The sequence below is a fragment of the Pistacia vera genome, unplaced genomic scaffold (genome assembly GCF_008641045.1).
Source record: "Pistacia vera cultivar Batoury unplaced genomic scaffold, PisVer_v2 Contig110, whole genome shotgun sequence".
Taxonomy (NCBI): Eukaryota; Viridiplantae; Streptophyta; class Magnoliopsida; order Sapindales; family Anacardiaceae; genus Pistacia; species Pistacia vera.
Window position 1 is genome coordinate 183,403 of NW_022195138.1, and position 25,150 is coordinate 208,552.

Genomic DNA, 25,150 nt, shown 5'->3' on the forward strand with positions numbered 1-25,150 from the left:
TGGAATTTGGCCAAGAAACGGCGAAACCCTAGCTTCTGATTGCCGGCGATTAGTGGGTAGAATGGCTTGGGAACTTTATGGGTTTTGTAGGGGAGTAGCCGGTGAGTCTAAGGGTGGTAGTGGATGGAGCTGTCGTTGCTCAAAACGGCCAAAATCTAGCAAAGGACAGTAAAAAAAACACGTTTTCCGTCATCGGCGATTGGTGGGTGGAATGGTTTGGGAACTTTGGGGAGTTTTGTAGGGGAGTAGCTGGTGAGTCTAATGGTGGTGGTTGGAGTTGTCGTCGCTCAAAACTGCCAAAATCTGGCAAAGGACAGCCAGGAAAACATGTTTTCCGTCTCCGACAATTGGTGAGTAGAATGGCTTGGGAACTTTGGGGGTTTTGTAAGGGAGTAGTCGGTGAGTCAAAGGGTGGTGGTGGTTGGAGTTGTTGTCACTCAAAACGATTGAAATATGGCAAAGGACAGCCAGAAAAATACATTTTCTGTCATCGACGATCTGTGAGTGATGGGAAGGGATAAAGGGTATGGTTTTGAAGAGGAGAGGGTGGAGGTTCTAATGGTGGTGACATGTATGATTTTGGGTGAGAAAACAATCGGAAAAAGGGCAAGAAGGCCGTGTTGATGCGTGCTAACGTGGGTGGGAAACAATCGCCATGCTAACGTGCATTGAATTAAAAAATTTTGAAATTTTTTTAGTTGACATGTCACCGGTTTGACCCACTATTCAAATTGGTCAACCCGGGACCCAGCTTCTTTGTTGGGTTTAGCCCCGGGTTGGTTTTTAAAATATTAGACTAGACTAGAAATTAAAGTATCTATATCTGGGATGGCTTGGAGATAATTTTTTATCCTAAATTATGAGTGCTACTATTTAAGCCCTACAAAACTTCATTTTAATTTTTAAGTCCCAACAATAACTTAAAACATTTTAAAAAGTCAATTTGTGTAGAGATATCCATAATTACCCCTACTTAATATTTTTCTTTTGAAATCTCTTTCTTAAACCCATTACCCTATTTTTCTCTTCGATTACATATCAGTTATCCTTCTCCTTCCGTGTTCATCTTTTGTTTTGGGAAATCAATCTTTGTGTATTCCTTTTAACATCTACATATTTCCTCTTCAAATCTTATCCATAATATTTTTTTTTTATTATTTTCAAACGGTTTATTGATTAGCAATGAGAAAGTGTTAAAGATTTTTTTTTTTTTTTTTCTCCTTTTACTCTTTTAGTTTTCATTTTTCCTCCACGAAGAAAACAAAGATATCAATAACTCCAACATTAAGGGTTTGCTTGGGAGGTTTTTTTCCATTAGTTTCGGAGAGGTTTTAATTAGACTGGTTTTGAGGTATTCTAAAACCATTATTTGTCAGATTTTTTATGCACTGGTTTTGACTGGCTCAAAAACCTTCCAAAACCCAAACATCAACCATCCTCTTAATCCATATTAATAACTCAAACATTAAAGAAAAATTAACAACTTCCTTTTTCTTCATTATTTTCTTTCCATTGATTGAATCCACGCTTCAATTTTTTTTTAGTCTTAGAAATAGAATTTAAAACATATTCTAAACATAGTTTAAAAGAAAATGTAGGAAGTAGAGTTTTAAGAAAGAAGGAGTCTTCTAATATTTGGGGTGTACTAATAGATTAAAAGACCTTTTGGTAATTAAAAGTTAAAACAAATATATATACATATATGTATTGGAAAATATTATCAGGGTTTAGAATGAGATTTAGAGGGGCTTAAATAACATCACTCCAGAATTATTTTTGAGCCAGGGAGGGGGATTGATGCCTTGGCTTGGCTCGGCCTGAAATCCCCGAAACTTATAAAAAAAATATTAATAAATTAGAACTACTAATATCAAAAAGACATTAGCCACAACAAGACACAACACATAATAGCTTTTTTAGTAAGAGTTATCTCTTTAGACCCTAGTTATTATTAGATTTTTAATTACAATTTTATCTCTTATTAAAATTATTAAATAAGACCATAAACGAAAAAAATTATTTCCTATTTTAATCATCAATGGTATGTGAATAAACTCTAATTCTATTTTCAAACAGTGAAGACAAAATTTATGTAATTAAAAGAGTTTGTTTGACCGAGATCATGTAAATACAATAGAGATAAAATTCATGCTTTGCAATTGTAAGTTACTTCTCCAAAATTTATAAGTTAATTTGATGCATTCAAATTTCTTAATTATTATTTTTACAATATTGGAAGTAAAAACACATGTGAATGAATTTCATTTAAAAAAAGAAATATAAATAAAATGGTATTTTGGGAAGCAAGTGGGGATTATAAAAGCATTTACATATGTTAAAAATGGGGACTTTTTAATAATATGCTAAAATAGAATTCATTCCATCTTATAATACCGAAATCACATGTGAAGTAAAAACAAATCTAATGATTTTTCTTTCAATTAAAGATGAATATTAGGAATAAAATAAGTCTATTGTTTTTCCGTGATTAAATAACTACACAACTTGGATCACCTTAGAGATGACAAAGATGGATAGGGATTACAGTAGCCTTCTTCTTTTGTTTATTTATTATCATCAGCTTCTCCGCCCAAGGGAGGTGGTGTTAATCCCCCAACATCAAACTATCCAAAGTTAAACTTTTCAACGAATACCCCTTTAAATCGCTATTTTTTATAATAATTAAAAAAAAAAAAAAACCTAAACTCTAAATGCAGCAAAAAACACAATCAAAACGTTAAGGTTTCTGAGCTGTGCCACTGCCTCGAAGAAAACATAAAATATGAATCTACCAAGTAAAGTATAGCCCAACTTTATTTAAAATTCAGGTAAAGGTGTGGTTCAAATGAAAAAGTAAATTTTTTTCTTTTATTATTCTCTTGTTTTGTTTGATGATGATGATGAGTGAGTGAGTGAGTAACAGTAGAGTGCAGTGTCTCTCTTTTTTTCTTCCTGAATATTCCTACACAACCCAAGAAAAGAGTATCAAAAGGAGAAAAACTTGAAACAAAGAGAATGGGTGATAAAAGCAAAAGAAAAAGCACCAACCCAACATGGGCATATCATTTGTATGTCCAAACCCAATTTAAGAATTAAGAAATACTACTCTAGGATATTCTATTATTCTATGTCACCATCATTGCAAAGGCTCTCCAATTATCACATTTATGCTTCTCTCTTTTTCTTTATTAAAAAAAAAAAAAAAAAAAAAAAGGTCGGTTGACTAACATGCCTCGTTTGGATTGAGAGATTCTAAATGAATATGGATTTAATGAAATCCTTCTATTGGTTTAAAAAAAAAAAGTTGAAATCTATGAATTTTGGAAAATTCACCACCCTCCAAAATCATTTTTGAAGGTTTTAAAAATCCACCTACCATCCATGGATTTTGGAAAATCCACCACCTTCGAGAATTCTTTATCTTTTAAGGTTTTAAAATTCCATCTGGTAGGTGGGATTTTGCCAAATCCATTAGTTTTAATAAAACAAGAGATTTTGTTAATATTTTAATTTTTCAATACTATCCTTGTTAATAATTTAATATCTCAATAATTACCCTTTACCCTAATTAAAAGAAAAATATTTGTTTTCTCTCTTTTTAAGCTCTTCTTCTTTACATCATCAACATCTTGTATACTAAACAATCTACCGGTGAGTTTCCATTCCTCTAATTATTTTCAATTTCTTATTTACAAATTTTTTTTTTATTATTTCAATTTCTTATGGTGATTTTTTTTGTTATCTAGTTAAGAACTTATTGGTGATAACTTTTTATTTTTCATGAAATATTAAATCAATAGCACTATTGCAAATAGTCCTCAAGCTTGTCATATATATAGATTCTTTTGCAAAGCAATAGGTCCCACAATATATAGATTAGGGACAAACTCTAATTCTATCTTACAGTTTCGTTTATGAGCTTTCTTATACTATACATGCTTGAGATTTAGATATTGTATAGTTCAGTACTTCTATAAAAATAATAATAATAATAAACAAACACAGAAAACGAAATTGCTCTCATTCCTCATATGCTGTTATATTTTGTATGTATAGATGAATATTCAAATGTACTTTACACTGGTGAAAGAAATTGTTTTCTAATTACATAGTCAAACTAACCAAGCATGTAAGGTTTTTTTTTTTTTTTTTTAATTAGGTTTAATGATCACAAAAAATCATTTATTATAATTGAACTTCTCGATCAAATATAATTTAACTTGTATTTAATTAGAAGAAAGTTGAATTTTTGTTGGTTTTGGATATTGAGGGTAAAGTTGAAAATTATTTATCAAATCCATGGATTGTATTCATCTCAGTAAACATGAATGCATGTAAATTTGAATCAACAATCCATGGATTTCATATTTAAACCAAAGAATAAAATTGATCAAATATATAGATTTTGAATGCATGGATTGTAGACCTGGCAAATACCCACCCGTACCCATGGGTTAATGGGTACCCATACCCAACAGGTGGGTACGGGTAACATACCTCTCGACCCGTGAGAATCTGACCCATACTCGTATCCGCTCGTGACTTTTGCAGGTGAACCAGATGCTATCCACGGGTACCCGCAAACCCGCAAATTTGAAATTTAAAAAAATAAAAATAAAACTTATCACTCCCAGTCTCAAAGTCTCACTCTCAAACCCTAATCTAAACCAAAACTTATCAGTTATCAGTGAAAAAAACAAAAAACGCAGCAGCATTCTCTTCTCTCACAGGCCACAACAGCTCCACGACCACTCCTCTCACTCTCACAGCAGCAGAGCAGCTCCACTCTCCCTCATTCTCTCACTTCTCTCACGGCAGCAGTAGGCACCAGCAGCAGGTCACGGCAGCAGCAGGAGCAGTCAGGTCACGGCAGCTAAATATACACAAGTAGAGAATAGATCGACAAAGAGGACAAGTAGTGTGATTATTATCAAACCATTTGTCTAAACAACCTTTGTGGAAGAAATGCTTGCAGGACAATTCACTCACCTCCTCATCAGCTTCAAATCCATTTAAACAAACACAACAATCCACTGTAACACTGCTACCAACACTAGTATTCCTATTATTTCTTCCAATACACAAAGACTTGAACTGTGTTATTGATATTCTTCTTTCTCTTCATTCTATAGTGAGTTAAAGTTACTATAATCCATCACTACTTTCATCCTCTAGATTTGAAGGATTACTCCATGTACCACCATCACTTGAATCACAGATCTCACCAGTGTTTTCAACAAAGCCACTGATAAAACGTGTTCATTACTAGCACAGGTAGCATCCCTCGCTGCATAGGAAAATTTGAAAGCCCCATCTCTTCTTCTTCTTGTTCTCGAAAACCCAGATAGAAAAAAACAAATCTTTACTAAATTTGTGGGAGACGTGGGTGGGTATGGATACAGAGAAGGAGAAAACAAAGAAGGAAGCAGCAAATTACTCACAAAATAGTCTGAAAGAAGAATTCACTAACAGAACCCAACTTGGAGTCGAATGATAAATAGTCAATATTGACCCGGGGTGACGTACCTGCACGGACGGTTCATATCATGACCCGTCAAAATTTTTTACCTGCGACCCGTTACAACCCGAATCATACCCGCCCAACCCGTCCGTTTGCCAGGTCTAATGGATTTTAAAATCTCTTAATCCAAATGAGGCTTACAAGTTTTACGTTTTATACATATTAAAGTTTTATATTTTTGTTTACAAGTTGTACATTATAAACTATAAAATTTAATTTGATTTGCTGACATTATAAATTTATAAAATTTACATAATGATTAACATAAAGTTGGATTATATTAATTAATCATTCAAAGTATAATGTATTACTAAATTTATCCGTGGTAAATACTAAGAAAATTGATCATTTTAATTGATTATTGCCCATTGTATAATGTGAAGAAAGTTGTGTGATTGAGCTTGATAAGGATTTCTAAATGTGAGAAAAAGTTGTGTGATTGAGCTTGATAAGGTTTCTATAAAGTGAAGAAAGTTGTGTGATTGAGCTTGATAAGGATTTCTGGCGTGCGGGGGAAAGATAAGGTAGTAGTTAAGTTGCAATATTAAGCGTAAATATTGATCCATTAGCAGTAACAGACTTCTATTTCAAATTTACAAACAACTTCTACCTCCTCATTTCATTCTAACACCAACAGAAACTTTTAAACCCAAACCCAAACACTGCGCAGAAAAGGGCATGTTTCGGCTGCTGAACTTCCACTCCCGCTCGACACATAAAGAAGCATCACACCGTCTTACAAAGATTCGATTGCTCCAGCTTTCCCTACAAATTACATTTTCGAAGTAAATGATCAGTAAATAGGACCATTACCAAGTATGGCAGTTATCTCATCACAAATACGTATGAAAATTAAAATGAAAAATTAAACGTTTTAGCATATATCCTAAAACTGCCTCTGCTCGCTCTCTCCCTTTCTTCTATGTGTGTGTGTGTGCCACATTATGTATAATGACTATATTACATTATTACCTTTAGGTAATGATGTCCAACTTTGAAGCCAATCAAATTCCATAAGACAATGAACACGCCCGCCAGACATATTTACAAAACGAGGGACAAAATGGAAGAAAACAAGATAACATGGATAACCAATTCGTCAGCCCACTTGTAAGTTTAACAAGAACCTAATTTGTTGGCTATAAGTTCGACCAGATCAGTTTTTCGAAGCTTATAATACTTTGTTAGTTTCTGTTCCTTTGCGATGGTCCTCAGCTCACCTATTTTTAGTTTCATCAGTTCACTAGTAGCAAAAGGCGAAGATGTCACAACCTCAGTGCAAGAATCAATTGAGTAGGATTCTGTGATCGAAATATCATCCTTACCTGTAGCATGATTTAGATCCCTGTGCGATTTTGAGAAGTCAATTTGAAGAGTTGAACCTTTAATCTCCACAAGGACTGGTATACTCAGGTTCTTTTTTCTTTTCTTTTGTGGCTGTGAAATTGAATTTCGACTGTCATCCAAAGCAATACTTTGCTCTTCAGCTTCACACTGACCATGTTGAACTGCTTTCTTCATTATCTTTGTATTTAAAGAGTGATTTGAACTGGAACTGTCAGACCCAGGTTCAGATTTCAAGTGTCTCTTAGCTTTTGCGGCAAAAGATGATTGTGGAATCATTTCAACAGATTGCAAACCAGATTCTTTACCACTGGGAGAATTTGACTTGAATTTCCTCTTTACATAATGTTTTTGTGGCTTCACAGACAAGTCAGTGTTAAATTTCATATTATTGGCAATAGTTTCAGCCATTTGAACGTCTTTTCCTTGCTTCTTCCCTTCAACAGCCTGTGCATTGGCTGTTTTTTTCCCTTTATCATCTTGCAGATTCAAAAGTGAAGTTAATGCAGACTGTTCAGTATCTGTCAAACAAGATTTTTCGACCTTGACAATTGGTAGAGAAGGTTTTCCCTTTCCTTTTGCCTCTGAAGACAAATACGAAGATTTGAACCTGTTAGCCAGAATTGAATTGGATTCTTTTATCCCCCGTTTACGTGCAGCCTTCTGTGCAAAATCACAAAGTTTTTGATCAAACTCGCAGTTTCTACCTTTTGCCTGTCTGAACGCACCTACCTTAGAATCAGAATTATTTCTCCTCTGATCCAGGCCAGTTGCATGACCCAAAGCAGCAGAACTAACATCAGAATTTCCAACTCGTAACTGTCTGGAAGTAGTTAATGCAGAATCAGAATAATTTCTCCTCCTGCTGAGTCCAGTTGCCGGACTCAAAGCACCAAGACTAGTATCAGAATTTCCACCTTTTTTCTGCCTTGAAAGAGTAGTATGGCTCAGAGCATCGGTAGATTCACTACTGCTATCTGAATTTCCAACTTTTGCCTGCCTAGGGATAGATAACCTCAAATCTGAATTGTTTCTTCCCCCGCTGAAACAAGTTGCATGCCTTAAAGCATCAGCATTAGCTTCTCGCATGACAGCAGTTGCAGGCTGCTCAGAAATAAACACAATATAAGCTCCTTAAAGAGGCAAGGTAAGCTTATCTTGAATGAGTGACTCTCAGTGGCTGTGCAGTGTGCCTAAATTGACTGTTATAGTTTGCACGTCACAAGTTGAACAAAAGAAAAAAGTTTCTTGGTACCTTCTCTGCTTTTGGAGGATTTACTTTGCCTTCAAGGTCGGAAGATGAATCCAGAATTTTATCTTTGCCTGCGCTAATAGTATGGTATGTGCTGACTTCCTCATTTCCATTAACTTCCAAATCTGGCTTGCACCTTGTCCTCCTCGCATTATGATGGCCTTCTTCACGTGTACAAGCATTTGAGTCCGAATCTTTGTTGACAGTATTTATCAGCTGATTTTAAGAGTAAAAAAATTAATTAGGAAAGCCAGTGAACATTCAAAGGGTCTCTAAGAGGGGATAAGTCAGATCGCCATTTAATGTGTCCTTTACAGGTTCAAACTCAAAATGCTTCCTAATACATGATGTTAATGATTGGTACTGTTTATAATATAATGATGTTAATAGTAATAACAATAATACTCATAATACTAATTATTATTATTGCTATAATAAATTAGAGAAAAGAAGAGAAAGCTGCAGGTACCTTGATCCTTTTACAAAGTTTTGCATTATTTCCCATAGAGTTCAATGCTGAATCCAAGATTATAACATCTTCTGTAGATGCAGAACTGTTTTCTTCCGCTTCATCACTTACAATTTTTGAATTAGAAGAGCAAAGATTTTTCTCCTTGTTGGAGTGGTTAACAATATGCTTCAAACCAACTTTATTGGTTTTCTTCAAGATGATATCAGCAGGCTTTCATTATCAAGAAAGACAATACACACAATAATTTCAGTTCTGTGATATGGGGAATTTATATAAAGATAAAAAGAAAATGAAGCTGAACATGAACATTTCTAATAAGATTTACAGGGCAAATCAAGAATCCAGAAGGCAAATATATGTTTCAGCCAGTTTAATTGTATGGCGATTCTATTTAATCTGCAATTTTATTTGTTACGACTTTTTAACAGGTGCTTTGAACTGTCAAATTCTCTAGGTTACACAACATGGAGAACATACACCCCTACAGATTCTGAGATGCTTAAAATTACAACTGGAAAATGCATATTCTTAACTTTCTCTTTATTAAACCCTCAGAAAAGTGGTTTTTCTTCTCATTGTTACCTTCTGAATCACAATTTGTTAAATGATTTCGATCTGACATAAATCATCACACAAGAGGGAGCAACTACCTGATCCATAGCCAGTTCTAGATTACATCTTCTCTCATCTATGTAGTTCAAAGATGGATTTTGGACCACTTCGTTACACACTGAAGTAAAACAGTGTTCTCCAGCTTCCCCTTTCATAGCAGTTTCCATGTCAACGCTGCTCAATACTTCTTTTTCATCAAGGTCACCAGCTTCCGATTTCAAAGAGTTTGGACTGGAATCTTTTCCATTAGTATGTCTAAGCTGTTCATAATAGAACTAAGGTGTCAAGAAGAGGCAATAAATGGGTTAAAATGCAAAAGAAAAAGCAAGCCAACAATATATACAACTACGCGGATGCTTTAGCTACAAAGCTGTACTTGAAAAAGACAATTTTATTCATCCGTATGCTAAAACCCCAACCCGGAGTAAATCATTACATTGGAAATTTCATAACAATCATGTGTTGAAACAAGTTAAAGCATAAGGAGATAGAGCTTCCTGAACCTTAACTGCTTCTGAATTATTTCTTCTCTTCTCTTGATGTGTCAAAGGTGTATTTAAAAATGAACCACTTTCTGTATAAGTAATACTGGATGCTTGACTTTCCTCCTTTACAACAACACTCGAGTCAGGAAAAATAAATTTTGTGCTTTCTTCCAGATGTTCAGCAGCAAGTATGGTAGAATCAGAACTGTCTAGCACCATCACATCGAGGGGCTGTTCATTCTTTATAGAAACACATGAGAGTATGGCATGTTATTTTGTGGATGAAAACATAAAACAGTCAGATCTAAAAAGACAACATATCAAAGTGATATCGAAGGGGGTTAAAAGGTTGAAAACAGACTATATATGCTGAGACAAGAAAATAATGAGATTATGCATAACAAAATTAGAGTTAACTCATGAATAAGCGCACCATTCTAATGGTATAATTATCAACAAAATTCACCTTTGCCTCCATCCATTAGATATTCTTTAAATTCTATATATATATATTCACCAAGTAGATAAAAGTTTTGACATGATACACTGGAGTCCAAGCAATGCAAAAATGCAAAAGCAACAGCCCAAATCAGCAAGCGTCTAGCGGGATTAGTTGAAATGGGTCCAATGAACTATGTCATAGTAGGTATTCTGAAGTGGATATCGGAAATTAAGAAGAAAGGATGTATATAATTCATATAACTTAAATGAGCTTGTAAAGGCTTCCAATTATAACAGCTTTTAGTTCAGACTAGAATTATATTTTGGACAATTGAGGAAATAATGCAAAATTTTCAAGATATGAACCTGTTTATCTTTATCGTTGCAGTAGTCTCCGAGTAGAGCCTTTAATATTTCATGCAAACTCTTAAGAGGTTTTCTATACATCAAAAATCGAACTTCAATATCGTTTTTATCTTTACTCTTCAAACTCCTTACCGCAATATAAAGGCAATCTATCTGTTTTCGCAAAGCATTGCAGCATATCTCAAACCATTCTTCATATTCTACCCCAGCTAGTTCATTCTGAAGAAAGACCAAATCTTTTTCAAGTTCGTCAATTTCAGTGTCAGCCTTTGTGATCAAAATCCTCAGCACCTGTATACAATATTTCTCATTCGTAGCATCTTCTTCAATCGCATCTACAACAGCAAAAGAACAAAAATAAGTATCTTTGATTAACGACTAACAGTAATAATACGAATTTTTTTTGATTAAAATCATAGAATCCCTGATGCAAGGGGAAACAATACCAAACCCATAATCGAAGTAAAAGTCACATTGCCATCCAAGTTGTGTATAGCAACTACTCTCTTGTGGAACTGGAAAATTACTTGAAACAAATGCCATGAACTTTGAACGTGTTTAGCCTGCAATGCAATTAACATCATTAACATTCTTCCACAAAATACCAACGTATAGGAATAATAAAGTAAACTGAAAGCGAAAAATTGGTAATACAGAGAAATTCTAACCTATGAGTTAAAATTTACAAAGTGCTATGAGCCCTTTATCTAAAGTTTGTAAAATTTTACTCTTAAAAGGACAAAACTATCTGGACTTATAAACACTATTTTACAGTTGGATTCAAAAATTAAAAAAAAAAAAAAAATTCAAAAATTAAAAAAAAAAAAAAAATTGAAGTCGAAAAAATTAAAATGAAAAGAAAACAAATTAGTAACAGAATAATAAAGTTAAAATGATTTAGGCTAAATTAGCCACGTAACAAAGTATAAACGAAAAGTTAGACGAAAAGTTAATCTCGACTTTTAGCAAAAATCCAAATCAATGTAAAAATAAAAACTTACAAAACATCATGAAGATAAATCACAGAATATGAAATACAAAAAATAAAATAGAACAGAACAAAACAAAAGAAAGAAAGAAAATACAAAATAAATAAACAAAGAGCTGGTTACACTTATCGTTCCTTAATTGCGCACACCAACAATCATTGATATTCAATTCAACTGAAGTAAGCCTCAATTAATACTTCATTATCATGTACAAATTAAAAAAAAAAAAAATAGCTACTATTTAGAAAAAAAAAAATCACATCGTAATAAACATTTCAACTAATAAAGAGACGAATGCACATGCTAGTAACATAGAGAAAATGCGAGAAAATGACGGAATGTGAATTTTCTAGCCAGCCAAACAGCACAAAGTGAGAGTACCTGAACTTGAATAAAAAAGCCTCGATCAACACTCGATTGACAAGTAAATTAAAACACACTTATCTCAAATTGTTTCAGCAGATAAAAAAGAAAGTGAATGCGCATGCAAGAAACGAAGAGAAAATGAGAAGGAATTTTCTAGGAAGCCAAACAGTACGAAATGAGAGTGTACCTGAAATGGTTGCTCTCCTCTCTCCACTCGATTTAATCACATTAAAATGACCATTTCTAGGGTTTCGAGTTCTCGGAATTAGATACAAAGTGATTTTTAAGAGAGAGAGAGAAAAGAGAACGAGTTAGTGAGTAAGTGACTCAGTGAGCTGCTTTCGCGAAGAAACCGAAAACCAAAAATAAAAAAAGCTGCTCGAGTCTTGACTGAACGAGTAGAACGTGTTTTTGTGGTATATAAGAGAGAGAAAAGGAGGCTGAGATCAAGTAATAAATGATTTTAGCAGAAAAGGTAAATATCACATAGATGCATAAAGTTTATCTTAATATTAAATTCACCCGTCTGGATTTAAATAAGAGATTAAAAGTTTTTAAAATATCAATGCAATTGTGTTATGTTCCTCAAAAGATAAAGTTTGTAATAATTTCGTATAATAATTCTGTCGCACCCAAAAATCATGCGGCTTATGTTATCTATAAATTAATAATAATTATTAACTAACTAACTAAAGCCCTCTCACTCAAATATTCCTTCCATAATTTTGGAATATTTAATTAGTCATCTTAGATGACATTGAGACCCTTATTAAAAATGAATAATCATCTTAAATTTTAGGTAATTTAATCATATAGAAAGAAAGAAAAAGCCTCGAAATATATGTTTTAATCTAATAGCAACCTATATATATATATATATATTCTAAAAATAATACTATTATTTTAATCATTTGCGGTATTTCTATGATTTTTAATAAGGTTATTATCATTTTTAGGACACTTATTATTTAAAAAAAAAAAAAACTAATTTGTATCAATACACAAACACCTTTTATGACTTAGACAACATTTTTTAAAATGTCTCTGAAAAAATGTCATTTTATTAATTAAAAAATACGAAAAAAAAATGTTTATTTTTGCAGAAAATTGATCATTGAGTGATAAAAATATCCGTTTGTTGATTCTAGTGTCACTTTTTTCTCTAGTTTTTAAATAAGTATCCACCCATTAATGATAACCATTTATCTTTGATAACATATAAGGGGCGTTTGGTTCAAGGAATGTTGGATTACTAGGAATATTGGATTACTGGAAAGATAGATTATCTTGAAGATTACTGGTAATCTTTAGAAAAATGTATAATTTTAAAAAAAATGTATTTGGTTAATTGGTGGGTATGTTATATTAATATGTTTTGTTGGGAGGAATAAATTAGTGGGTATGTTATTTAAATTACTGAATTGTCCTCTAATTAAATATTATTATTATATTATTTTTTAATATTATTATTATTTGGATTATTATAATCTCTCTACATTTAAAAACTCAGCAAAAACAATCCCATAATAAAAGTTTAGAAAATCAACAAAGCACCCCCACCAACCCACCCACTGCCGCCCATCGGCAACCACACTAGGCCGTAGGCAGCCGACAACTTAACAGCGCACAGAAGGCAGGAAATGACCTCCGTGCGCGTATGGCTAGACTTGACAGATTTGGCTATCAACGGCTAAATCCGTTGATCTGGCCATTTTCGGCAAGATATCTGGCTGAAAATGGTCATATAGGCGTACGGTGGCCATTTTCGGCCCTTCATGCGTCGTTCTGACGGCGGCAGCAGTTGGCCGCAACGGTGGTTACCGCCGCATGGTGGTTAGGGGTGGTGGCTTGGGTGAGCTGTAATTTGTTTTGAATTCAAAGGTAATTTTGTCTAAAAAGTTAATTAATTGGGGTGAAATAGTAAAAACTATATTGATGTAAATAAATTTAAAAATAAGGGCATTATTGTCCTAAAATTTTATTAATAAGGGATATAATTGTAACAAAAAAAGATAACCCTGGTAATTTTAGAATACCTAAGAAAATGGAAGCAATCAGATTGAATAATGCTATGTGCACTAACAAAAAACCATACAACCCAAGTACTAACTAACNCCTTGAAGATTATTGGTAATCTTTAGAAAAATGTGTTTGGTTAATTGGTGGTATGTTATATTAATATGTTTGGTTGGGAGGAATAAATTGGTGGGTATGCAATTTAAATTACTGAATTGTCCTCTAATTAAATATTATTATTATTTGGATATTTAAAAACTTAGCAAAAATAACCCCATAATAAATGTTTGGAAAATCAACAGAGCACCCCCACCATCCCAGCCACTATCGCCCGCCGGCAACCACCGCAGGCCGCTGGCAGCCGGCAACCTAACAGCGCACGGAAGGCAGGAAATGGCCTCTGTGCGCCGTATGACCATTTTCAACCAGAGATCTGGCCAGACTTGACAGATTTGGCCGTCAACGGCTAGATCCGTTAATCTGGCCATTTTCGGCCAGACATCTGGCTGGAAATGGCCATATTGGCGCACAGCGGCCATTTTTGGCCTTTCGTGCGCCGTTCCGAAGGCGGCGGCCGCAGCTGGCCGCGGCGGTGGTTACTGGCGCACGGTAGTTGGGGGTGGTGGCTTGGGTGGGCTGTGATTTGTTTTGAATTCAAAGGTAATTTTGTTTAAAAAGTTAATTAATTGGGGTGAAATAGTAAAAACTATATTCATGTAAATAAATTTAAAAATAAGGGCATTATTGTCCTAAAATTTTATTAATAAGGGATAGAATTATAACAAAAAAAGATAACACTGGTAATCTTAGAATACCTGAGAAAATGGAGGTAATCAGATTGAGTAATGCTATGTGCACTAACCAAAAACCATACAACCCAAGTACTAACTAACGTGGCAGACATCTCTTATTGTTATGTAAGTTTCCCCCAAAAGCTAAAAAAAAAAAATTTCAAAATTTCAACTGTTAGTACTTGAATTAGTACAAATAGGTTAGTGTACATAGCATTACCCAATCAAATTACCTCAAATATTATCAATAATAACCACTATTGGTATTTGAAGATTACCAGTATCTTATATTTCTTGACAACCAAACATGGTAATCAAGTAATATAAGATAATTTAACCTTAGTAATCTCCAATACCCCCAACCAAACACCCCCATAAGGTTCACTCCTTTAATAATGATACAACAAACAATTATTTTTTGGTTCACAATTTTTTTCATTTAATGTGTATAATATAAGAGATGTTAAATTTCCATATTCTTAAAACAAAATTGACAGCAAAAAAATTTACAATTTTATCTTAGTAGTATTAAAAAATGTTCTTTTTTTTTTTTTTTTGGTTTTATAAATAAATAGCAACCCCATAGAACTAAAAAGAGTGAATTTAGTAGCAAAACGAACTTTGAGGGGTTTGTTTGATATTTTTTTAAATAAGATATTACTAACACGTGAAAGACAGGGTCACAGGGCAGGGGTGTCTGTTGCGGGGCCATGGATTTATTCTTCTTTTTCTTGACTCCTTTTGCATGCAATATTGGCCTTTTCTCAGCCGTCCATCAGTCGAGATGCCAAATGTCCGAACTGCAAATCTAACGGCTATCAATCGCTCACAACGCATGATGTGCGCCTGTGGGGACCACTTATAAGTGAGAGAAACCATCTCCTGTCGTTTTACCGTACAGGCGCAACTTTATTTTTCAGAACAGACGCTGGCCCCACACTGACGTGGAAAGAGTGGCAGCGTCGTAAATAACACCAATGGTAGGTCCAAACTTCGTTTCTGCTTTTTTTGGAGTGTTTACAGCCGTAGACCACAGAGCTACCTGAGATGGGAACGTGGCGTTTTATTAGTGGAAAAATGAGTGCCAATTATTAAATAATTGAATAGTTGTGTACTTTGTTGCAATGTAGTACGAATTATAATAATATTATATAATCGGGATTGGGGACCACATCCTAGTGATTGAGTATTTTTGGTAGTAATTCGGTAAAAAGTACTTGAAGTAAAAGCACTTTTTATAAAAAATATTAATATTTGGTTGGGCCTTCAAGATTTTGTTACAATCTAGGTAAATTCTATATTTTCTTGAAATTTAGGCAAATCCCAATGTTGATAATTACCCAAATAAAAACATATTTTTCTAAAAGGAGTTTTATGTATTTTTCTTATTCAAAAGATGTTTTTGGGACCAATTTAGCTAAAGCTTTCAAAAAACCGATTTAAATTATTATTTGTCTCCTGGAGAACAGCTGCACTAGTAACTTTTGAGCTCATATGTCAAAGTTAAACCCTATTTAAAGTTGTAGCGGATTTTTCAAGAATTTAGAGTTAATTAAAGTTGCTTTGATTATGTTCTATCTATTTTGTTCTCATTTTCCTTTACATAAAAAAATAGCAAAATACACGTTTGTTTATGATTTTTGTATTTGCAATTGAGAAAACAAAGAAAAGAGAAATTGGAGACAAAGTATAGCCTCGTTTTATGTACTAAATTCAATACAGAGTGTTTAAGTACGAGACTTCTCTAGTGATGATTGTATGATCATTCTATGTTATTTAGCCTCCTTTATATAGTGAAATAGATTAAGGTTTAGAGAATGATTTTCATTGTTGCAGTACTAGGACTCATGGTTATAGAAGGATTCTTGGAGTTTTAAGAGAATGTATGATCTTCTTCCCTTTTTGGATCATATCCGGTCCTTCATTCCCTAATTTAACTCACTTTTCTCTTTTCCATGGACACTTTATTTAATTAGAATTATATTCCCTATTTTGGAGGGATATCCTCGAGATAGGTTACTTAATGGGCAAGCATATCAATTTAGGATTTTATTATTTTTCCCTTAGGGAAATTTGGATACTATAGAGACCCCTTAGTTTGTAGAGTCACAATGTTGTCTTTGTAAACCAATTTTGCTACTCACTCTTTTAGAGTTTTGTAGGGTTCCAAGTAGGGGTTTTAACGAGTTGAGCCCAGTCAAGTTTTGGGCTTAACGAGCTCGGCTCATGAGAGAGGATTATTAATCGAGCTGAGCTCGAGTCGAGCCGAGNAGAAGGGAGACGGCTCTGTATCAGTGTATGTAGCTCAAAAGCAAATTAAAAATGTGTTTTTTAATAAAAATTTTGGGGGTTTGGTTTGAGTTTGACAGTTTGACTTTTATGTGTGCGTTTGAATTTTAAAAATTTTTTTTTTATTTCATGTGTTAAACCAGAAATGTGTGGACTGGAAATTTGTTAAATAACGGTTGGACCGTCGGTTTGCTACAGTACGACGGTCCAACCGCGGTTTGAAACGGCTTAATGGTAAATCCCAATTATTTGCTCTCTTCAAACCGGAAATGCAAGCGGATGACGGTTCGACCGGTTCGACCGCCCGGTCTGGTCCGGGTTTCAGAACCTTGATCGGAGACAGAGTATAGCCCCGTTTTATATACAAAATTCAATAGAGAGTGTTTAAGTACGAGACTTCTCTAGTGATGATTGTATGATCATTCTATGTTATTTAGCCTCCTTTATATAGTGAAATAGATTAAGGTTTAGAGAATGATTTTCATTGTTGCAGTACTAGGACTCATGGTTATAGAAGGATTCTTGGAGTTTTAAGAGAATGTATGATCTTCTTCCCTTTTTGGATCATATCCGGTCCTTCATTCCCTAATTTAACTCACTTTTCTCTTTTCCATGGACACTTTATTTAATTAGAATTATATTCCCTATTTTGGAGGGACATTCTCTAGATAGCTTACTTAATGGGCAAGCATATCAATTTAGGATTTTATTATTTTTCCCTTAGGGAAATTTGGATACTATAGAGGCCCACTAGTTTGTAGAGTCACAATGTTGTCTTTGTAAACCAATTTTGCTACTCACTCTTTTAGAGTTTTGTAGGGTTCCAAGTAGGGGTTTTAACGAGTTGAGCCCAGTCAAGTTTTGGGCTTAACGAGCTCGGCTCATGAGAGAGGATTATTAATCGAGCTGAGCTCGAGTCGAGCCGAGTCTCAGATTTTATGGCTCGACTTGGCTCGGGAAAGAGTTGGGAATATTTCGAGCCGGTTCGCTAGCCAACTCTCAAAAATTCAAGTTTTAAGCCAAAAAAAAAAAAATAAAAAATTCTAGCCACTGCTACTTTTCTAGCCACTTCATGCACTTTCTTTTTAGCCCAAAACCCCTTGTGAATCTAATTGGAAATGCCAAGCAATTATTTTTAATGTCTGTTTCCTTCTGTTGTAAAACAATGCTCTTTCGCAATTGCAATACAACAAGACTGTAAGGTGATTATCCCAGAATAGAAGTTTCAAGCCAAGATGATCATCAGGGAGATGGACCACAAAAAATAAACCAGGAGTTGTGGCCAAGCATCGGTAGACTTAAATGGGTCTGACTGCAGAATGGCAGCATTCCTTATATGAATTTGTTTTCATGCGTGGAATTTTGGGCAGAGAATGAAACATTTTGAAGGATTCTTTAATTTCAATCAGAATACATTAAAATGTAGATGCTCAAAAGCAGTATTGAATGGACTGATTCAACACAAGCACATTAGATTCAATACCAATTCTTCCAGTACAATATAATAGATATCACTATTACCAATACCCTTATAAAATGAAACTCAAGTTTCTGGACACAACAAAGGAATCATAGAAACATGAAAATCATTTGCACTGGTTTCGATTTCTTAATGCCTTCGGAGAGCCAAAGCTGACAGCACCACCATTACCACAAAGAGCACAACAGTAATGAAAGATGCCACCACAGCCCCACTGACTTTCTGGCAGAAATCACGAACTTGCTGACAAATAACTAGCCAGTTGGTGTTTGGATTTCCATTGTGTGCCAAATAAATGATGACAGCTCTTGGATGCAAATCTGATGACAACTCTTGGATGCAAATCTGATGAAGAAGATGTGGTTCATGGCGAAGAGTTGACAGCGACTAGGAGGTGTGCTGGTGCTGCGACAAACCGTGCTGGGGATCAATGAAATTTAGGGATTACAGCAAAGAGTTATGGCAAATGAGAAAGTGTCGTGGTTTTAGGGATTAAAAAATCGGGGGGGGGATTTTGTCATTTTTTAAAACTTTTGTCGTTAAATTTTCATTTTAATCCCCTGTACTTTAGAAAACTCCAAAAAACCCCCATTTTTTCGAGCCAGGCTCGGCTCGAACTCAGCTTCGTTCTGTCTCACGAACCGAGCCGAGCTGGCTCGTTATCTGACGAGTCGAGCCGTTAACAAGCCAGACTCGAGTTGAGTCGAGTCGGCTCGCGAGTGGCTCAGCTCGTTAAGCACCCCTAGTTCCAAGTACTATAGAGTTGTTGCTTTATAACTCTAGGGTTTGGCTTTTGCGTCGCAATCCTTTGGGCAATTGAATTTTGAATTTTCAGATTACTGTTTTATGGTGGTTGGACTTTTACGCATGTGAGCGACCGTTATGGCAAGTAGGCAATTGATAGGAGTGCATGTGAGTCACTCCATAATTGCTACTAGGCATGTGGATCTCATAGTCACGAAACCTGGTAGCTACGACACGCTTTTTAATCCCTAACTATCTAATTTATTTGACAGTTGGGATTTGATGTTGACGTTGCCTTATAAAGTTTGCCTTGCTGCTTTCTTGCCATTTTACGATTTCTTTTGATTTCTTTTGCCTTCTAACTTTTACCTTTGACAATTATGGGCTCCGGTGAATATCACTTTTTTATCAAATTACTTCATTCGTCGTCATTTTCAGGCTTTTTTTTTTTTACTTCGCCATGGCTTTGTGCTCTGTCCTTAGAGATAAACTCTGTAGATTACATGTTTCTAGGGTTTTCAACTTTTTGCCATTTTATTTGTAGCTTTTCATTGATTGATCCTGATTGAACATGGAGTAGTCATTGCTTGTTTACTCATTGTGTCTATTTGCTTGCTCTTGTTTGGTGTGGATTTGTGATGCTAAAACTTAGCTTAAATTATGTCTGAAGTAGAAGATTCTCAAAGTAGGATGTCAGCTCTGTCTAGTGATGAGAAGAGTGGTGATGAGTTCTTTAGTTTAGAGACCACTACATAGAAATTAATAGTAATGCAAAAACCTATGTTAGGAGAAAGAATCATAGGGCACGTCAAGGGGTAGGAAATTAGGGCGCTGATGCTGAGCCCTCCTAAATTGGTGAAACTAGGCTTATATAATATAAGGTTAAGTATCAAATTCTAGATGATGTTACCTTTTCAGCCCCTATAGAGGGCTATGTCTCATCAAGCTCACCAATGGGGTTTGTAGCCTTTTACCCTAATGTTTTCAAGGACGGCTTGAGACTTCCCCTTCCAAACGAGTTGAGACAATTTCTTGTAGAGAAGAAGATAGCTGATAAGTGCTTGAAAATGCACTTATACTTAGTGATTTATCGGTATCATTTTTGGGAAATTAGGTTTAATATGCATAAATTGACTTAATTGTTACATAAGTGTGTTTTTGGGGATCATGGGTATGTTTGGTGTGAATTCAAGTCACAAATGGTTAAAACTGATATTTGGATGAAGAATGATGTTGGCGAAAGAATTTGCGATGACTGGAGATAAATGCTCAAGAATTGGCATTGAAATGAGGGAGTTATGACATATTTAGTATGGAATGCAAATCGTGGAATACGCTTGAGTCTGGAGCATGCTTTGATATTTTGATGATAACTCGAGATGTAGACCTCGAATTTGGATAATTCTTGAACCATTGGAAAGCTGATTTGAATGAATACAATTCATATGTTCATGACTTCATTAGATTTAGAAGTTATAATGCTCAAAATTGGATGTCTCTTGGCACCATGGCTTAAGGAACTTGGGGCCACGACAGTGTAGTCTTGGCTATGGAAGGTTGAAGATGTAAGTCATGCTCATTGCGACATAAGAAAAGTGGCACCCTAGCATGACCCTCTCAAGTCACCATAGATGGAAGGCATATAACAGCATGGATTTTTTGGTGCCGTGACATAGGTCCTATAATCCTATTTCTACTTGGATTTTGTCAAGTCTTATCCAAAATTTTCTATTCTAATTTGTATAGGATTATTCTAATTACACCCCCATAACCCTAGAACTATAGATAGATGTCTTTAGTTATTTTTAGGGATATAGAGAATAAAGAAACAAAAGTACACAATAATATAAAGAGAAAGAGAAATTGTAAGGCTTGGAATTGGAGGTGATCTGCAACAACTCTAGTGATCACCGAAGTTTTCCTAAGTTTTTCTTATCTCTTTTATTATTTGTTACCATGAATACAATTATAGTTTTATTCTTTTCCATAGATAATTAATTCTCTAGTGATTGTGGGTGATTTCAAAACCCTAGACATGTTTTGTGATAATGAATAGAACGGCTACACTTTTCTTTCTTTCGGATTCCTCTTGATTAAGTGTTTTATTCTCTTTGGTGAATGCCTTAATAGATTTTCCTTAATCATTTAAGTGGCCCATTAAAAGTTAGGTTGATCTATTGTTACAATTTGGATTGTCTGGCACGTAATCGATTTACTAATCTAAATAACTAGTAGTAAGTTGCTTGCTTGCATGCAATGGGAATAAACACTCAAGATAACTAAACTGAGCTTATGAGTTTAGCCTTGATTCAGTATGTTTCTTTTTATTTAATGATTCTATTAGATTAAATCTAAAGAGCTTACTCTAGGTTGTTTAATTGATAGGAAATTGGGTTAAGAGCTTGTTAATTCCAACAATATAGCAAAGCGAGATCGAATTTATCGAGCTTGTGATATCTTCTGAGCTAATATAGTCAAGAGGGTAGGAAGTTAGGAAGTGTTTCTATTGATCTACAATTCATGTTTAGTAGCGATGAATGATCCTTCAATCCAATTTATCTCATATTTTTTCAACTTCACATTTAATTTGTTTTTAGTTTTTTACATTAATCATCAAAACCGCCTATTTAGTAAGTAATTAGTTAGTTAACCCTTACTTGCTCTATACTACTACGCGACATTGTCATAGATCTTAAATGAGGTTAAATTAGGGTGCTAAATTAGCACGCATCAAAATTTTGGTGCCGTCTCACCAGGGATTTTTCTTTGGTTAACTCTTTATTTACTTTTTGTTAGTTTTTACTTTTTAGTCTTAAGTGTTTGTGTCCTTTTATTTGGTTTTCGGTGTCTTGGTGAATGAGCTCTCATTCCAACTTGAGATCAAATCCACACTTTGACCCAATTCCACCTATTACTCATTCGCGATGACCTTTGAATAGAACAATTCTTAGTTAAGCGATTACTACTGATCTTCCAGCTACAAGTGACTCTTCGGATTTTTTGGATTCTTCAGAATATTTCGATTACGAGGAGATGGCTAATCGTACTCTTGAGGAGATGGCTGCAATAGCTTTAGATCAACAACCTTTGTGTATTCAGTACAATGAAATGGGTGGAGCTTTTGAATTAAAAATTATGAATGATTCATCTATTACCCACTTTCCGAGGTTTAGCGGGAGAGGATCCAAATAAGAATCTTAAAGAATTCCATGTGGTGTGTTTTAGCATGAAACCAAGTGGCACTACTAAGGAACAAGTTAAACTTAGGGAATTCCCATTCTCTTTAGCCGATAGCGCTAATGAGTTATTATACTATCTACCATCTAGGATCGTTAATAGTTGGAATGAAATGAAGAGACTATTCCTGGAAAAATATTTTTCCAGCATTTAGGGCTACTCTTATTAGGAAAGAAATTTGTTGTATTTGACAGTACAATAAGGATAATTTATATGAGTATTGGGAGTGATTCAAGAAATTATGTGCTAGTTGCCCTCATCATCAAATAAGTGAGCAAATTTTACTCCAATACTTTTATGAAGGATTAATGCCTATGGAAAGAAGCATGATTGACACAGCAAGTGGAGGCGTTTTGGTTAATAAAACTCCTGAGGATGCAAGAAATTTAATTGCAACTATGGTTGTGAATTCTCAACAATTTGGTGCCTGATCCGATCCACCACTAAGGAAGGTAAATGAAGTGAGAATTTCCACTAATATTGAGCAACAACTAAGTACGTTGACTACACTTGTACAACAAATGACAATTAGACAAGTTAAACCATGTGGAATTTTCTCTACCGTTGGGCATCATACAGACATGTGCCCTACTCTTCAAAACCCTAATTTAGATCAAGCAACTGCCATAGAAGGATTTCAAGGACAACAAAGGTAACGGTATGACCCATTTTCTAATACCTAAAGTTCGGGATGCAGAGATCACCCAACTTTAGCTATTTGAGAAACCAACAAGCTACTACCCATACCAACCTACCCAATTTTCCTTATCCAAAAGCACAACAACCATATCAAGAAAGGCCACAAAATCCTCCCCAATCTCAAGGCAAGTCTTTGGAGGAATTAGTAAATTCCTAAGCTACTAGCACTCTCCAATTCCGATAAGATACAAAGACATCAATAAAATATTTTGAAAATCAAGTTAGTCAATTGGCTACTACTGCTAGAAAACTAGAGTCGCAAGTCTGGTAAACTTCCTTCCTAATCCGTGGTGAGAAGAAAACAACTCTTGCTTAATTGAGGGAGCTAGAAACCTCCGGAGTTCAAGTAAAACCTTTTATGCAAATAATCATCATATCCATTCCAATAGAAATCTAAGAAATATATATGAGCTTACAACCATACTTCCCTACTAAATAGCAAAACACGTTCACAGATTAAACAAACCGAAATACACGTTCAAACCCAATCCTAAATACGTGGCTGACTTATTCAACTAAAATAAAACTCATCTATATCCTAATCTAATTTATTTAAATTATTGAGATAAACTCAATCTTAATTAACAAATAAATTCCTAAGAAAACTCCTAAAATACAATTTAATTAACATTTACCCATTATCAAAACGGGTATGTAAAACATTGAGAAGTGGAGGACAACTTCAAGAAGCTCACAAAAAAACTGATTAATGACGACGAGATTAAGGATGAGTTAATTCAAGATAAAGCAAAGCTGTCCAAAAACACAAAAAATATGCCAACCGATTCTACCAAAGCAAAATGGCCACCTAAGGTACAATCTAAGGTTCCAATTTCTACTTATGAATCTCCTTTACCTTTACCCCCATAGGTTTGCAAAGTCAAAGAAGAACGAGCATGAACAAGAGATCTTGGACACCTTCCGGAAAGTGCAAGTCAACATAACACTGTGGGATGCAATCAAACAAGTACCACATTATGTGAAATTCCTCAAGGAATTATGCACCAACAAGCGGAAGCTCAAAGGAAATGAGATGGTGAGTGTAGGAGAAAATGTGACAGCGGTCTTACAAAGGAAACTTCCACCAAAGTGCAAAGATTTGGGTAGTTTTACTATACCATGCATCATAGGTAACACTAGATTTGAAAAGGCAATGTTAGATTTAGGTGCTTCAATAAATGCAATGCCTTATTCAATTTATGTTGATTTAAACTATGGCTCTCTTAAAGGGATTGATGTAGTTATTCAACTCGCCAATCGTTTGAACGCCTATTCAAAGGGAGTTTTGGAAGATGTTTTGGTGTAGGTAAATGAGCTTATCTTCCGATGAATTTGTATGTTCTTTATATGAAGGATGAATCTACTGTTAAGTCCACACCATTGCTTTTGAGAAGACCTTTTCTGAAAACAGCCCGTACAAAGATAGACACTCATGATGGAACCTTGACAATGGAATTCAGTAGAGAAGTCATTCAATTCAATATCTTTGAACCAATAAGGTATCCTAGTGATTACCATTCATGTTTTTCTATTGATATACTTGACTCTTTAGCGCAGCAAATGTTCGATGCTTTACATTGTTTTTTCTACGGATGTAGGCTAGATAGTTTTTAGCCAAACCATGTAAAAATCCTCTTTGTGTTTTACATTATGTTGTTTAGATGCTTGATGTTGCTTAGGTGTTGATTGTTCATTCTTCCAAAGCGTTAAAAACACAATCTAACCCATCTTGTCTAAGTTTTAACAAATGTAATCAAACCCATTTTGCTTTGTTTAATGAACTCGATTAAACAAAATTTTCAATTGGTATCAGAGTGTGTTCTGAAGAGTTATTTCAATAGATCTAGTCTGTTTGATTGTGTTTGAGCTTTGTTTTGTTCTGCTCTGTTTTGCTTGCTCTTGCATTTGGTTGTGTTTTTCTTTTTGTTGTTCTACTCCTTGATTGTTTTTGCTTTTGGTCTATTTTAAGATGAATTTCTTTAGCAAATGAAGGTCTATTAACAGACCACCTATGTTAGAAAGTCCTAACTACCCTTATTGGACCAA

General features: G+C 34.6%; 1 protein-coding gene, 1 non-coding gene and 1 pseudogene across 9 annotated transcripts; all 3 read right to left on the reverse strand.

Annotated features, from left to right (window-relative positions):
- Positions 1 to 4,809: 4,809 nt before the first annotated feature.
- LOC116139465 lies at positions 4,810 to 5,314 on the reverse strand (annotated as a pseudogene).
- Positions 5,315 to 6,244: 930 nt separating this feature from the next.
- Positions 6,245 to 12,247, reverse strand: LOC116139500. 8 transcript variants are annotated; one of them, XR_004129473.1, is made up of 10 exons: positions 12,036 to 12,247; positions 10,940 to 11,056; positions 10,494 to 10,828; positions 9,705 to 9,926; positions 9,240 to 9,461; positions 8,587 to 8,799; positions 8,121 to 8,333; positions 6,847 to 7,969; positions 6,494 to 6,741; positions 6,250 to 6,286 (listed from the first exon to the last, which is right to left on the reverse strand). XR_004129473.1 is itself a non-coding variant. In XM_031425181.1 (9 exons), exons 2-9 carry the CDS (start codon positions 11,034 to 11,036, stop codon positions 6,258 to 6,260), a joined length of 2,454 nt encoding a protein of 817 aa, XP_031281041.1. In that variant the 5' UTR covers positions 11,037 to 11,056; positions 12,036 to 12,247; the 3' UTR covers positions 6,245 to 6,257. The 8 variants fall into 8 exon arrangements, 2 of the variants coding, with proteins under 2 accessions (XP_031281041.1, XP_031281049.1); XM_031425181.1 differs by lacking the exon at positions 6,494 to 6,741 and having other exon boundaries at positions 6,245 to 6,286; XR_004129474.1 differs by having other exon boundaries at positions 6,494 to 7,969; positions 10,626 to 10,828.
- A 10,319-nt stretch (positions 12,248 to 22,566) lies between these two features.
- On the reverse strand, positions 22,567 to 22,673 carry LOC116139560. Its single transcript, XR_004129487.1, has one exon. It is a non-coding gene; the product is annotated as a small nucleolar RNA R71 (small nucleolar RNA).
- Between the last annotated feature and the right edge of the window lie 2,477 nt (positions 22,674 to 25,150).